Source organism: Wyeomyia smithii, chromosome 3, assembly GCF_029784165.1.
Source record: "Wyeomyia smithii strain HCP4-BCI-WySm-NY-G18 chromosome 3, ASM2978416v1, whole genome shotgun sequence".
NCBI lineage: Eukaryota > Metazoa > Arthropoda > Insecta > Diptera > Culicidae > Wyeomyia > Wyeomyia smithii.
The window spans coordinates 112,741,913-112,756,916 of NC_073696.1; the positions used below are offsets into that span (position 1 = coordinate 112,741,913).

At 37.2% G+C, this 15,004-nt stretch overlaps 1 protein-coding gene across 4 annotated transcripts in view; it reads left to right on the plus strand.

The window, feature by feature from the left end:
- Positions 1 to 4,036: 4,036 nt before the first annotated feature.
- The window catches only part of LOC129730829 (tubulin glycylase 3A-like), a 61,918-nt gene continuing 50,950 nt past the window's right edge, over positions 4,037 to 15,004 (plus strand). The window contains exons 1-3 of one of the 4 annotated variants that reach the window (XM_055690413.1): positions 4,037 to 4,082; positions 4,435 to 5,866; positions 6,634 to 7,146. In XM_055690413.1, the coding sequence (XP_055546388.1) occupies positions 4,465 to 5,866; positions 6,634 to 7,146 (1,915 nt within the window). In that variant the 5' untranslated portion in view covers positions 4,037 to 4,082; positions 4,435 to 4,464. Of the gene's footprint in view, positions 5,867 to 6,633; positions 7,147 to 15,004 lie in introns of all 4 variants that reach the window. The other 3 variants (XM_055690412.1, XM_055690411.1, XM_055690414.1) reach the window with 3 other exon arrangements.

Sequence of the window (15,004 nt, forward strand, 5' to 3'; positions counted from 1 at the left end):
GTAATTATTATAAGAGAAAAAAAATCCTTGTGCATTGTTTGGCTAGCTTTCACGTCACGGATCCTGCTGACATTGATGTTGTTTTTACTTGCATTATGTCAACGGTTCCGAGCTTTCTGTCAAAATTTCATTCATGAATTGAGTTCAGAAACGTCTCGTAAAATGGTCTTCTGTAGTGATGAACTTTATCTTCGCCTACATATTGGTTATGTAAAGTAGTTACTAAAACGCAATAAATTATGATGCGGATATATGACTATCAAATTGGTTAATTAAAAAGCTTACCTATTTTAGTTTTCTGCTATTTTTTGCAACTTTGTACTTCATTAAAAAAATACATTTCGACATCATTGAAAACAACCCTCTAAATTTTGGCATGTGTCAAGTGTTGCAGTTATCGAACGGCATTCGATAAATGCAATGTAAACATGTTGCAGTTAGCGAACGACGACTGTATTACCATTTTTTGCACTTAATGCTATTGCCATATTTTTTGCACATTCAAAGTGCGAAAGAAAAGTGTGAAATTGACTGTCGGAGTGGGGGTTTATATTGAGGGGTTTTATATTCATTTTCAGGTCCCATTCTACCAAAACTTAAAGTTTGATATGTCGCAAGCCAGGTTTCAAGCCATTGTGCATATGTTCAGGTTTAACGGGGCATCCGATTTTTGCTTTATTAACCCCGGCAAGAGTAGAAAACTTGACTGTAGAGCGTGTTTATAGCAGTTATCAGGGAGTTCTGATGGTACGCTTAATTTTAAATGATGCGCCGATAATCCTTGATTCTTCCGGAAAGTTTCATGTTCAAGAACTAAACATTCGTTCACCTAATTATCATTTTTTGGAAGGCAGCACAGTACAGTCGTTCACATGGATACTGAAAGTTAAGTATACATCATATTAACAGTGTATAAATTAGTTCGACTTTTGCTCACGCGCAGCGACAATCATGTCCGATGAATTCTGTAAGAGTCAGGTATCTTGTTCTAGTCATCTGTGATATTTCGTAACACAAATTTTGCTGCCGAGAGCTCGACAACTGATTAATTTAGCAAAATATTCTACAAGCTTTCGGCAAAACTTTCAAGAACATCGGCAATTGAAATATGAATGCTTGCTGGTCTACGGTAGATCGATATATTTGCCGAATGTTCGTAGAAATATATTGCTGACATTCGCAAAAAAAAAAATTCGCCGAGTTTGTTTAACTGTTGGGAAGTTTGCCGAGATAAATATAGTATTTTAAGGAATTTTACACACTTTTTTCAGATTTGTTGTTCGTCGTTTGCAAGTCTGTTCTTTGTGGTTGAAGGCTTGTATACTTTAAGGAATTTTCTAAAAAAAAATCCATTACTCTGAAACGGAAAAGTAGAATAAATGGAAAAAATCTTTATGACAGATCATCTCGAGCTTGTTCTTCAGAATGTTTCTGTAGAGTATATGATAACTCGAACCCCATTTTAAAATAAAAAGACAGACTTGCGCTTGTCTCGTAAAGAGAGCAACTCCAGACATTGAAACAAAGATGATTAAAATGAAAGAAAGAAACTTTTTTCATTGAATAAACAGAATAAAACTGGCTTCCACAAATACGCTGGCAATTTTTACAACTTATAAAATGCAGAAAAAGTTAATTGTTGGGAGGACAACCCTACCAATCGGAAACGTTACCGACACCATCAGGGCTCGGCCGGCTGGCAGCCGTCAGCGGGTGACAGATGTCAATGTGGGATTCGGCCAGATCCGTAGGATCAGATCTTTTGTGATTGCGATCGTCATCTCACGTGCATACATGTTTTATTATTAGTCAATAAAGTTTTATATAGTTTATATTCCCGAGTCCGTACTTTTATTAAGACGGTATTTAACATTAACCTAACATTGACATTACCGTTCTTCTTTGATATTTGAAAAACCAATCAAACGTGCGACTCGCGACTCGTGCTGTGTTGTTGAAGTTGTCGCCATGTTGCTCGATTTTAGGCTGTGTTTTACCAGTTTCAAAGCCGTCTCATCACCCGCAAGTATCCTTCGATCTGGTGGAACCATAGTGCACACCGCGCTTCTCTATTTCTGGTGCCTACAGGGTTGCTAAAGAGAAACGAGTTCACAGGGTTGTTGTCCGGCATCCTAACGACGTGACCGGCTTATCGCAGCCAATTGACTATCGCCACGTGTGCAATGGGGTTCTCTCAAAGCAGCGCGTACGGCTTTGCCATTTTTCTACATCCGTCTGTACTACACTATAGATAGTCCGCAGCACCATCCGTTTGAAAACGCCGAGAGCGTTTGTATCCTCCATGAGAAGCGTTGTTTCCGTAGAAGTCTTATCAGGGTTGTGTACAAAGCCAACTTCGTGCGTCGTCGCACTCCATTCGACCGAAATGTCTGCCGGAGTAAAAATTGGGAATGATTTTCAGCCTAGATGTAATTCTAGATCTCTTTACTGGTATTATTATCGATGGTCACCAGTGACCCCAAATCCACGAGCTCATCGACCATCTCAAGCACATCGCATTTCTTCGCAATCCGATTCAACTGGCTTCGGCTTCCAGTCGGGCGTAGGTTTCCTTCATCACAGCAAAGTTGCGTGTTATGATTCCAAAGTTTTCCGAGAGGCCCAGAAGCCTCTCGTGTCAATGCCCGCCCTTTGGATCACACCCTCAAGGGCGACATAAAACAACGAACAAGAATATTCATCATCCTAATGTATGGAAGAAGATGCACATGAAATGTTCACCCAATCGCCGTCATTACCGCAGGGGCACCACTATTTTGTTACTTTTGTTATTGTTAGGTGTTATGATAGCTATGTTTCATTAATCCTAGCCTTTATTTACCTCAGGGAACGAAATTCACCACTAAAGGTTTTTAGGTGGTAAACATTTGAGAGAAAACAGGGTAGAGCACTAAATTTGTGCTCGACACGGTGGGGTAAAATTTCTATTTTTCAGCTTGTTATCTTTTCAATATATACAAGCCCCAAATAAGTATCAGTTTTTAGATAGAATAATATCCGATATTTTCCCGTCATAAATATAAGGTAATAAAAGCGAAGTAAAAACTTTTGGTGTTCTTGGGCAAAATTTCAAGACTGGTTAAAACGGTGAACACGCCCTCATTTTTTAAACATACACATACATTCCCGAAAAAAAAATAACATCAAAAAAATCTTAATAGTTGCTGTAATTGTACATAGTTATACCATAAGTTAACTACGTCTTTCATTGTAAATACATCCATTTTACATTAAATATTATTGTCCAGAACAATAAAAAACATTGTTTTTGTCATTTTTATCATGAAAAAGGGGTGTTGTTATGTATCTTAACAGCATTTTTTCCATACATTTAGAAGTCACTGACAATGTTTTTCATGGGAAAAACATTGTCGGTGGTAGATGCAACAACGAAAAACGTTGTTGAAACATGGTAATGACAAAAATCGTTTGCAAACTTACAGTAAAAATACCATGTTTTTTATGGTTAGAATACAAAACATTGTCCGTTTACTGTTCTCACCGCAAAATACATCGTAATTTTTTTCGGGTTGTTTTCTTTGACATTAATTAACTAGGATTTATCTATGCATAACCGTTGATACAATTCTGAAAAAAATGAAAATGAATAGCTAGAAACTCAATCCATAATTCATAGAGCTCATAAACTGTTACAGGTTTTAACTTTTATTTTCAACGTTTCTTATTCAAGTGAATTAAATTCCCAGAAAAATATTGGGAACCTTTGAACCTACCTTGAACTACGTTTAACAATAACTGACAAGTTACAACTTTTATAAACTCGCTTCCATGATTACAATTCATATATAATTCATCCCGACCGAAGACTCCTGCTAGCTTATAGACACCCATTCGGATCACATTGATTGAGTATTTCATAAATACCTATATACATGCTTACGAAACGAATCACGAGGATCAAACGTAGCCTGATTCGATCCAACATCGGCGAAAGCAACGGTTTGGAATTTATAAAACCAGAACCACCAGCTCGGGAGCGGCCAGTATTAGATCAACCGCGGAGCAGTTCGGAAGAAATCAAGGAAAAGCACAGACTGTGAGTGAGTGAAAGGATTCCCAGTGCCATTGGAAAGGGGTAGCAAAGCGGGAGAGTGATGTTTGTGATTCCTTCCAGCAGGGTGGTGGGTGTTGGGAGTGATTAGGGTGATGTTAAAACGTACATAGGGGGTGGTGGTAGGTGCTTAGTGGCTTGCAAATGCTTAGTATACCGCGAACGGCGAATTGGAGACAGTGGTGCAGGGATGCATTGCGAGGCGAGGACAAAGACAGACGGTTTACGGTGTGGGTTGGGTGTTGGAGCCGATTTGCTATGTTATTAAAGTGAGATTTTGGCGCGCAAAGGCAGTGGCATAAATAGTGTCTGTGTTATTTTTGTTATACTATCTTGATTAGAATGAAGTTTCGTGGGCCACAGTTCAATTGATGATGGAGGACGAGATTAATACCTGTAGGAGCGGCAGTAGCAACAGTAGCAGTAACAGCAGTAGTAGCAGCAGTAGCAGTAGTAGCAGCAGTGATAGTGATAAGTGCTCGGATACGTCTAGTTCTAGTGAGAAGGATGTTGAAAGTGAAAATGACAAGGATAACGAAGGCAGTCAAGTGGTGACCAACAAAGTAAGATTGGGGTTAACAGCGAGCGCAGGACCTGCCAACGGCAACAGCAACTCGGGCAATGGTATTGAGGATGACAAGGAGGTCAAAGTTGTACCACCCAAGCCTATTGAAGGGAACGTTGGGCCTCTGACAGCTACGGTGAAATTTATTAATCCCTTCAAAAACAATTGGATCAATGCGGATCGTTTAAACGAGCTCAGAAAAAAAGTGCACGACGCAACCAAACATCATCGGGTATTTTTGTTGCGAGGCTCATTTCACACAGTTAGGCGAGCCTTGGTTGAACGAGGTTGGGTTGAAAAGTTAGATGGATTTCGTGCAAAGCCGCAAGCTACTACTTCGTCCTCTGGTTTCATTTTGGAGGATTTAGTACAACAGCTGCCAGAACGGAAACCTGGTGAATCTCGTAAAAATCACATTGCAAAATGTGAGCGGAGCATCATGTCACGCTTTCTAGAGCATACACCAGTGGATCTACTTTGGACAGCCCGCAGAGAGAAGGCCGATTGGCTTGACATGACTAAAAATTCAACGCTGATTATTAATCGCTTCAGTAAGGCACCGTTCACTACGAAAGAAGGTCTATGTTCGGCTCTCCATGATTTTCACTGGTTCTACGAGGAAGGGATGTCAGAAACATATTTCCCGCGTTGCTATAATGTGTGGAATCCGGAGGAGCTAAACGAATTTATCGACAACTTTCGCCTTACCGCTTCGATGGGCCTTCTCAAGTGGTTAATCGAAACACACGCTAGAGAGGGACTGGAGGCAATTCTATCCGACGAGGGAAAAGTTCCAGGGACGTGCATCAATTTTGCTTTGTCGCGCTGCAAAGAATATTTGGACTATTGCTTGCACAACGATATCGATGTGGAAGAGGATGTAAAAATTTGGGACCACGATTGGGATGTTTTTCTTACGCATCATTTTATGTTGACGCATGAAAATGGCAAAGTGCTAATGGTAAAACGGGATGATGATCCAAACATGATTACAAATTGCGTGGCGGATGCAAGGTCAGTGCTTGAGCAAATTAAAAATCACTGGCCACAGTACTCGCTGGATGGGTATCTGAACATTTGGATCGTCAAACCCGGTAATAAGTGCCGTGGGAGAGGAATACATCTGATGAATAACATCAAGCAAATTATTGCGATGGTTAATCCACCTATTGTTAGTAAAACGAGATACGTAATACAGAAATATATTGGTAAGTTATGTAAATAAACGTTATGTAGACGATTGATATACAGTATTATGAACACACCTTAATTGAATTGCCAAGAATTCAATCTCAGATTCGCTTTAGGCAACTAAACTATTTGTTCACTAAATTATCCATTTACGATGCCGATTCAGCTGACCGTTATTGGTAATTTTTTATATACTTACCAGACAAGGTTGTAGCAAAATCTACAAATATAATTTTAGAAAATATAGTTATCAACCCAAAATCAATTATTCTGGTCAAAATCAAGGACGGCTTTCAAATGCTTCACAACATATTGCTTTTGTTTATGTTCCCTAGACGGTTTATTTCCTATTTCTCGTGCACTCTCACCTTTTTTTGCATGTCTGGATTGCAATTGAAACCAAGTGGAAAAGCATTCTGTAGATCTGCATTGCTGTACTGAGGAACTTTTTTTGCCGTTCACGTGTCTAGACGGCTGGTTCTATGTAACCTACTTACAAACGGTACGTTTTCCCACGTACGTAATGCTAGCAAGGTGATCGCGTTTTTCATGTCTCTGTCTTCTGACCGTATAAACGACGACGCCGACATTGAATGGCGTTGATTGATAGGAGCATGACTATTGTTTTTTTTTTTTTTAATCCTTATCGGTGAATTATCCTTGCAGTGAAAATACCAGATCAACAATTTAAATTTCATAGAGGCAGCACTGAAAAATCTCATATATCAGCAATGTTCAATAATTTTCCTTATTTAAATCGAATATTTCGTTCTCTCCTTCCCAGAACGTCCCCTCATCATCCACAACACCAAGTTCGACATTCGGCAGTGGTTCATGATCACCAGCGTTCAGCCATTAATCATATGGTTCTACAAGGAGAGCTATCTCCGCTTCAGCTCGCAGCAGTACAATCTAATGAATTACCATGAATCGGTACATTTGACCAATCATGCCATCCAGAAAAAGTATCACAATGCGGTTCGCGATGAACGGCTTCCGCACGAGAATATGTGGGATTGCCATACCTTCCAGGCGTACCTCCGCCAGATCGGCAAATACGAGATGTGGTCTGAGCGGATCTATCCTGGAATGCAAAAGGCAATCATTGGTTCGCTACTTGCCTGTCAGGATAACATGGATCGCAGGCAGAACACGTTCGAGCTGTACGGGGCTGACTTCATGATTACCGAGGATTTCTTTCCGTGGCTGATCGAGATTAACTCGAGCCCGGATTTGGCCCCCAGCACGAGTGTTACAGCGAGGTTGTGTCCGCAGTGTGTGGAAGATACAATACGAGGTTAGCATTGAGAGTATTTAATTATATTGATTATTAAACTAAATAAATGTTAATGCATGCTGAATAATTATGAAAAATTCTTGGTTTAAAAAAATTAGACATGTTCCAACGATAGATCATTTCACGTGACACGATAACTGCGCTTTTTGATAGTCCCCGAATAACTGGCCAACTATACGTCAACACTAATTCAATGCAGTGAAATTTGCATTTGCGAGCACTAGAACCGAATCCCGAATCGTACCCTGCGCTGTTTTTGCAAATACTCATCAACGTTTTTTTTTATAAAAACAAAAACGAATCACAGAAAAAGTACTTTTTATTTCATCATTCCAGACTTCATAGTTAGCGGAAACACTGTTTAAAACCGAAATATTTACATTTTCATTCAATGAAAAAAACTTTGTCAAATGTTTAAAGTTTTTCTTATTCGTTTGTAGATGTTTTAGGTTGGTTTTCATTAAAACATTGCGAGTACTTCTTTGAACACGACCCGAAATCCTCTGCTCTAGAGGAACAGTTTAATAACTTCATCTTGCAATGGCATTTGTGTTTTTCTTTCAACTGAAGGCAGAATGACTAAATTTGGTGCTAATCAAATTTGAATCAAAATCATCATTTTATCAAGACATAACCAATAATTTTCAGTCGTTTTGCCCTTTTATAGCAATTTGTTACGATGTTGTTATTTTTTCAATTTTTTTTTTGTGATTGATAAAATTAAAATCATGAAATGTCAAATAGGGCAAACCTTAATTATTTCCTCCTGACATGGTTAACATGGTTGTTGAACAAGTGGATTGCACAAATTTGCATATTTCGTTGTAGAATTAGGCGCTCTAGATCAACGTCATCTTCGTAGAGTTGGAAAGTCTTAGTCTTTATGGTATCGTCTTGATCGATTTTTCCAAAAAGCAAACCCTTGGTGCTACATTCCGATTTGGAACTCGACCTTCTGTTTATTATACACAAATTTCGCAGCCAACTGTACAGGATATTTGCGAGGCTGGCGCTACGATCCAACTGACGAACAAAAATCTTACTTGATTCAGGTTTCAACCACGCTTGCAGTTTCTCTGAATCTTATCGACGCAAATGTAACATATTTACAAAGTTCCTTGCATCATCGTTGTGACCACGGAATACAAGACCCTGGGAGTATAACAACGAAGAAAAAGATTTTTCGAGCGCTTTTATTATTCAGTATTTCTTTCCTCCTCTAATCGGAAATCTGTAAAATCTGCAGTTGTAATCAAATTTTTGGATTGAGAGTAGCCTGTTAGATAAAAAAATATACTAAAAGATCACCTGTGCATCGACGTTAACTGAAGATTTGAAGGTTTTAAAGCATGCATTTTTATCACGGCATCGCTGTGGCACAATGATTTTTCTTGAAGTTTGAACTTTTATAATCCTTTTTTTTTTCAAAGTTTGAAGCCTGTTCCAATGAAAAGCTGTTTCCTTTTTGGAGGAAAATGGCAAACCCATGGTGAGTAGAATTTCCTGGCATGTAGTACAAAGCGCAATGTCTTTTTCCGAGTCATACAGAACCCAAGGATAGCTAATGGGCGAATTTGGCACAAATTGACGTTTTATATTCACGGAGGGAGCAGCAACCGATATACTTTCAACTGAAACTGCATCTACTGACCCACATCATCTGGGTCCAGCTGGGTTTCGGAGTCTACTAAAACCTCCCTGTAGGTTTTAGGCAAAAGTTCATTGAAACCTTATCCATATATAAAAGTTTGTTGATCAATTTCTGTATAGGCAAGTGAAAATCTTCGTTCACTTACTTTTTGGGAACAAGGCCTTTAACAATCATACCTACAATTAATACGTAAATTTCTCCGTTCAACAAAACTGCGAAAACATTCCAAAAAGGTAAATAATCGGCAACTTATTAAATGATAAAACGAAAGTGTGATTCGAAAGTGTTTCTAAAGCTTCATTTATTCGCCTATCAATGAATGCACAAAGCTACATAAAGAATGAACTGTTCACCCAGTGTAAATAATTATGGAATTTGAATTGATTATTACATCAAAATAACCTAATTTTAATAATCAACCTAATTTGAATAATCACGTTCATGTTTGCGCACCATTTGTCAAAGATAAAATTGATTATATTCCTAGTTTTATCTGCTTCATATACAGGGTGATTTTTCTGCTATTTGGTTTTACGTGTATTTAGATTTGACAGTTCACGCGGGAATTCTGACAGCTGTCAAAGTCTAATGTACTCAGTTTGATTTGCCATTTCACCATGAACAGCCTTGCGCCTGAACAACGCTTACAAATAATCGAATTTTATTACCAAAATTCGTCCTCTGTGAAATCCACTTTTTGACGTAGAACTACGTTTTTCTTTAGCCTACCACATAGGGATGTAAATGGGAAAACTATTAACGAAAAGGGGACGAAAAATGTCCCTTTTTAAATGCTTATAAATCGGTTTGTTTTCAACCGATTTCCTTAATTCTTGCAGCAATTGATTGGAAAATTATACACGCATCCACCCAAATATAAAAAAGTGTTGATTGATTATGCGAACTATTGTACTATAAAAAATTATCAAGTCTTGTTGAAACGAAAATTGAATCCCCTGATTGGTCGCTCGCTGCCTTCCCCTAAAAAGGGCGACAGAATAGTATAACTAGTTAGCCGCATCGTAGCGAATTGCGGAAGTAGCAGCAGCGGGTTGCGCCAGTAAACAAATCACATCACGTATCTAAGCAGCAGCGAGGTAGCACGTCTCGATATGCCAGTTAAGGGCTTCGGTTTTCTTCCCGCAATGAAGTTTTGCTTAATCTTGGCAACAACAGATTCTGTGCTGAATCCAAGAAAACACAATCTGTCGCGGCCGTCTCACTTACTGAATGCGAAAACAGTTTTTACAGATTTCGAAAAGCAAAATGCCTTTCTCAAGACAAATAAACAAGTAATTGAAGGTTAATAATTTTTTGGCAATAACACAAGCATTCTGTGCTGAATCCTAGCAATCAAATTCTGTCGCGATCAAAAAATTTACTTTATTTATTTACTTAATCCCCCACCACTGTTGGGGCAGCACAAAGGCTGCGATCAGCATAACTGATTTTGAACAAAAAACTGCCCTGTTCTGTTAGAACGCCTTAACAAAGATGATTGATTCGACTTTACAGGAACAAATTGAAGTCGAATCAATCAATCAGCATGAACAGAATTTCGTCGTCTCCCAGCTACTCAGTTGCAACATGATGCAACACGCAACAGCGAGCAAATGAAATCGCTTGATGTTACAAACCGCAACACGATACGGGTTAAAATCGTTGCGTGTGTGAGAGCACCATCGGTGTTTATTCGCTGTATACCAAAATCGTATACGAATTGTGGAATAATTCGTCTAAATAACATTCGAGAATGATAAAACTGAACAGAAAGGCGTGGCCTATTTCGTGGCAACCCTCGGCTATAAAAGAGTGTTTTTGGTTAAATCAGCTACATTCATTAGTCGGAAGGTAAGCTGGCTAGACTGTCCACAACGTTGACAGCAGTAGCAGCAGATATTAGCACTCAGCAGTAACAGCGAGTTGCGTCTGTGGCTGTCTTCAAATCAAACAAATCACTTGCCCTGTGGTTGGTCACTATGTCTCAGGAGCAGCGCGGTTCTTCTCACTTCTCAGAGTGTGTCGTCAGACTGCCGTTATTGCCCCACTGTTGAGGCAGCAAATCCAATTTTGAGCAGCAAAATGCCTTTCTCAAAGCAAACATATATTATTTATGTACTAATATCTATTCAGAATTAGTATTGTGTGTTCTGCCACAAATGGTGACATTTCAACCACTATTATATATATATATATATATATATATATATATATATATATATATATATATATATATATATATATATATATATATATATATATATATATATATATATATATATATATATATATATATATATATATATATATATATATATATATATATATATATATATGTATTTGTACGCTTTTTTTTATTATTGAATGTAATTAGCTTTCGCAGTTAAGTTATTGTAATTGTAGGAAAATTATTAAACCTACTTCTCAAGGAGAAAAAAAAAGGAATAAAACAGAACTTAAAATAAACTTAAAACTATCTTACTGACTATAAAGTGAGCTAATCGTTGCAATTGAGGATTGCAACGATTTTTGTCGGAATTTGTTGATAATTTGGCTTGACATATTTTCTAATGTTTCTACATTAGTGAGCCTATGTAGCTCGTTCGTGCTAAACCAGGGAGGACGCTTCAAAATCATTTTCAAAAGTTTATTCTGAATCCTTTGAAGTGTCTTCTTCCTGGTTGTACAACAACTTGTCCAGATGGGAACTGCATATAACATTGCTGGCCTAAAAATTTGTTTGTAAATTAACAGTTTATTCTTGAGACAAAGTCTAGATTTCCTGTTGATAAGAGGATATAAACATTTGATATACTTATTACACTTTGACTGGATATTTTCAATGTGCTCCTTGAAAGTAAGATTCTTATCATAAATTAGCCCTAAGTATTTAACTTGATCAGACCAATTTAAGACCACACCGTTCATCTTAATAACGTGGTTATGGGTGGGTTTGAGAAATGAAACTCTTGGCTTATGAGGAAAAATAATTAACTGTGTTTTAGAAGCATTAGGGGAAATCTTCCATTTCTGCAAGTATGAAGAAAATATATCTAAACTTTTTTGTAGCCGACTGCATATAACACGAAGGCTTTTTCCTTTTGCGGAAATGCTTGTATCGTCACAAAACAAAGATTTCTCACAACCTGGTGGTAAATCAGGAAGATCAGAAGTAAAAATGTTATATAAGATTGGGCCCAAGATACTCCCCTGAGGCACACCAGCTCTAACAGGCAATCTATTAGATTTACCATTTAGATAGTTAACCTGAAGAGTGCGGTCAGTTAAATAACTTTGTATCATTTTTGTAAGGTAAAGCGGAAAACTGAAATGTGACATTTTAGCTATTAAACCTTTATGCCAAACACTGTCGAATGCCTTTTCTATATCTAGTAGAGCTGCTCCAGTCGAATAGCCTTCAGATTTATTAGTTCGAATCATATTTGTTACTCTAAGTAACTGATGAGTAGTGGAATGCCCATGGCGAAAACCAAACTGCTCATTTGCAAAAATTGCGTTCTCATTAATATGTGTTATCATTCTATTCAGAATTATTCTTTCAAAAAGTTTGCTAATAGAGGAAAGTAAACTGATAGGTCGATAACTTGATGCCTCAGCTGGATTCTTTTCGGGTTTTAAAATTGGAGTGACTTTGGCATTTTTCCATTTCGTAGGAAAATGTGCTAGTGCAAAGCAACTGTTAAAAATTTTTACCAAGAAATTTAAAGAGTTTTCGGGAAGTCTTTTGATGAGGATATAGAAAATCCCATCATCCTGGTGCTTTCATGTTTTTAAATTTTTTGAGAATAGTTCGCACCTCATTCAAGTTTGTTTCCGATACCTCTTCAGAAAGAAATTCTTGGGTGGTGATCTGATCATACTTTTGGTTTACTTCATTTTCAATAGGACTTACTACGTTCAAATTGGAGTTATGAACGCTCTCAAACTGCTGAGCAAGTTTTTGAGATTTTTGTTCATTCGTTAGAAAAATGCAATCACCATCTTTAAGGACTGGAATGGGCTTCAAAGGTTTCTTAAGAACTTTCGAAAGTTTCCAGAAAGGTTTTGAATAAGGTTTTAGTTGTTCAACTTCTCTCATGAAATTCTCATTTCGCAAGAGAGTGAATCTATGTTTAATTTCCTTTTGTAATTCTCGAAAAATAATTTTCAAAGCAGGATCACGAGATCTTTGGTATTGACGTCTCCGTATGTTCTTCAAACGTATAAGAAGTTGAAGTTCACTGTCAATAATTGGTGCATTAAATTTCACTCGAGCCTTAGGAACTGATAAATTCCGGGCATTGAGTATTAAGCTGCTAAAATTATCTAATGCTCTGTCAATGTCAGCACTATTTTGTAAAATAATATCATCATTCAAATTTTCTTCGATCGTAGAACGATATCTATCCCAATTAGTCTTGTGATAATTTAACAGATATAGTGGGATTTAAAATAGTTTCATGGGAAATAGAAAATGTTATGGGAAGATGATCAGAATCAAAGTCAGCATGAGTTAATAAATCACTGCATGAATGACTTTGATTTGTTAGTACCAAATCAATTGTAGATGGATTCCTAATAGAAGAATAACATGTAGGACGATTTGGAAATAAAACTGAATAATATCCAGCCGAGCAATCATTAAATAATATTTTTCCATTGGAATTGCTTAGAGCATTATTCCAAGATCGATGTTTCGCTTTAAAATCACCGATGATTAAAAATTTAGATTTATTTCTTGTGAGTTTTTGCAAATCTTCCTTGAAATAATTTTTTCGTTCACCAGTGCATTGAAAAGGCAAATACACTGCGGCTATAAATAAAATGCCAATACTTGTTTCAATTTCAATTCCCAAACTCTCGATAACTTTGGTTTCAAGATGGGGTAAAATACGATGTTTTATTCGACGGTGGATAACTATTGCAACTCCACCACCGGCAACATCAAATCTATCAAACCTATGAACTATATAATTTGGGTTCTTTTTTAGTTTAATATTTGGCTTTAAAAGCGTTTCAGTCACAACTGCAATATGCACATCGTGGACTGTTAAAAAATTGAAAAATTCATCCTCTTTCGCTTTTAAAGAGCGAGCATTCCAATTTAGAAAATTTACAGCATTATTTAAAATCATTGCTGAATTTCAATTTCATAACAATATTAGTTGTAAATTTTATACCTTCTTGAACAGCCTCGTACATCGAGTTACAGTTCAACAAAACGGACATTAGCTGCAGCATGGATTGTTGTAGGTATTCAATCTTTTCTGGAGTTGGACTACCTAAATCAATACTGGCTGACTCTTCAGCACCAAACACGAATGGTTTGTTACTGTTTGAATTTGAAATATTACCTGTAAGCACTCTGGCATATGAACAGCCTGGTGTTGCCTGAACAGGATTTTTTGTCTGAAATTTGTTATCTGAATTTAAATTATTACCTACAGACACACCTGCTAATGAAAGTGCTGGTGATGCCTGAACAGTATTGAAAGTCTTTTGTATACCCACATTGACAACAGGTTGCTTAGAATTCCTACGTTGTCTGGAAGCAATAATTTTTGACCTTACAGGGCAATTGAAGCAATTAGATTTGTGATTTCCCCCACAATTTACACATTTGAAACTATTAGTGGTCTCTTTCACAGGGCAGATATCTTTCGTGTGACCAGTGTCTCCACAAATCATACATTTTGCTGCCATATGGCAGTTTCGAGTTCCATGACCATAGGCTTGACAATTCCGACATTAAGTAAGATTATGGATTTCTCCATGTCTCTTGAAATTTTCCCACTTTATTCGCACGTTGAATAAAACACGTATTTTTTCCAAACATTTCAAATTATTTACTTTGGTACGATCAAAATGTACTAAGTAATTTTCCTGGTGTATTCCAGTTTGATTAATTTTGGCATTTGCCTTTCGTTTCATCAAAATTACTTGTTTGGGAGCAAAACCAAGTGATTCTGACAAACATTCTTTAATTTTCTCAATAGTTTGGTCATTTGAAAGACCTTTCAAAACAGCCTTAAACGGTCTCTCGTTTTTGGCATCAAAAGAATAAAATTTATACATCTTTTCAGTCAAATACTGTAAAAGATGTTTATGGCCATCAAGAGATTCCAAAATACGAATTTCGCCTTGGCGGCCAATTTGAAAATTAACTTTCACATCCGACAGAAATGATGAAAGTTCTGATCGTAATGC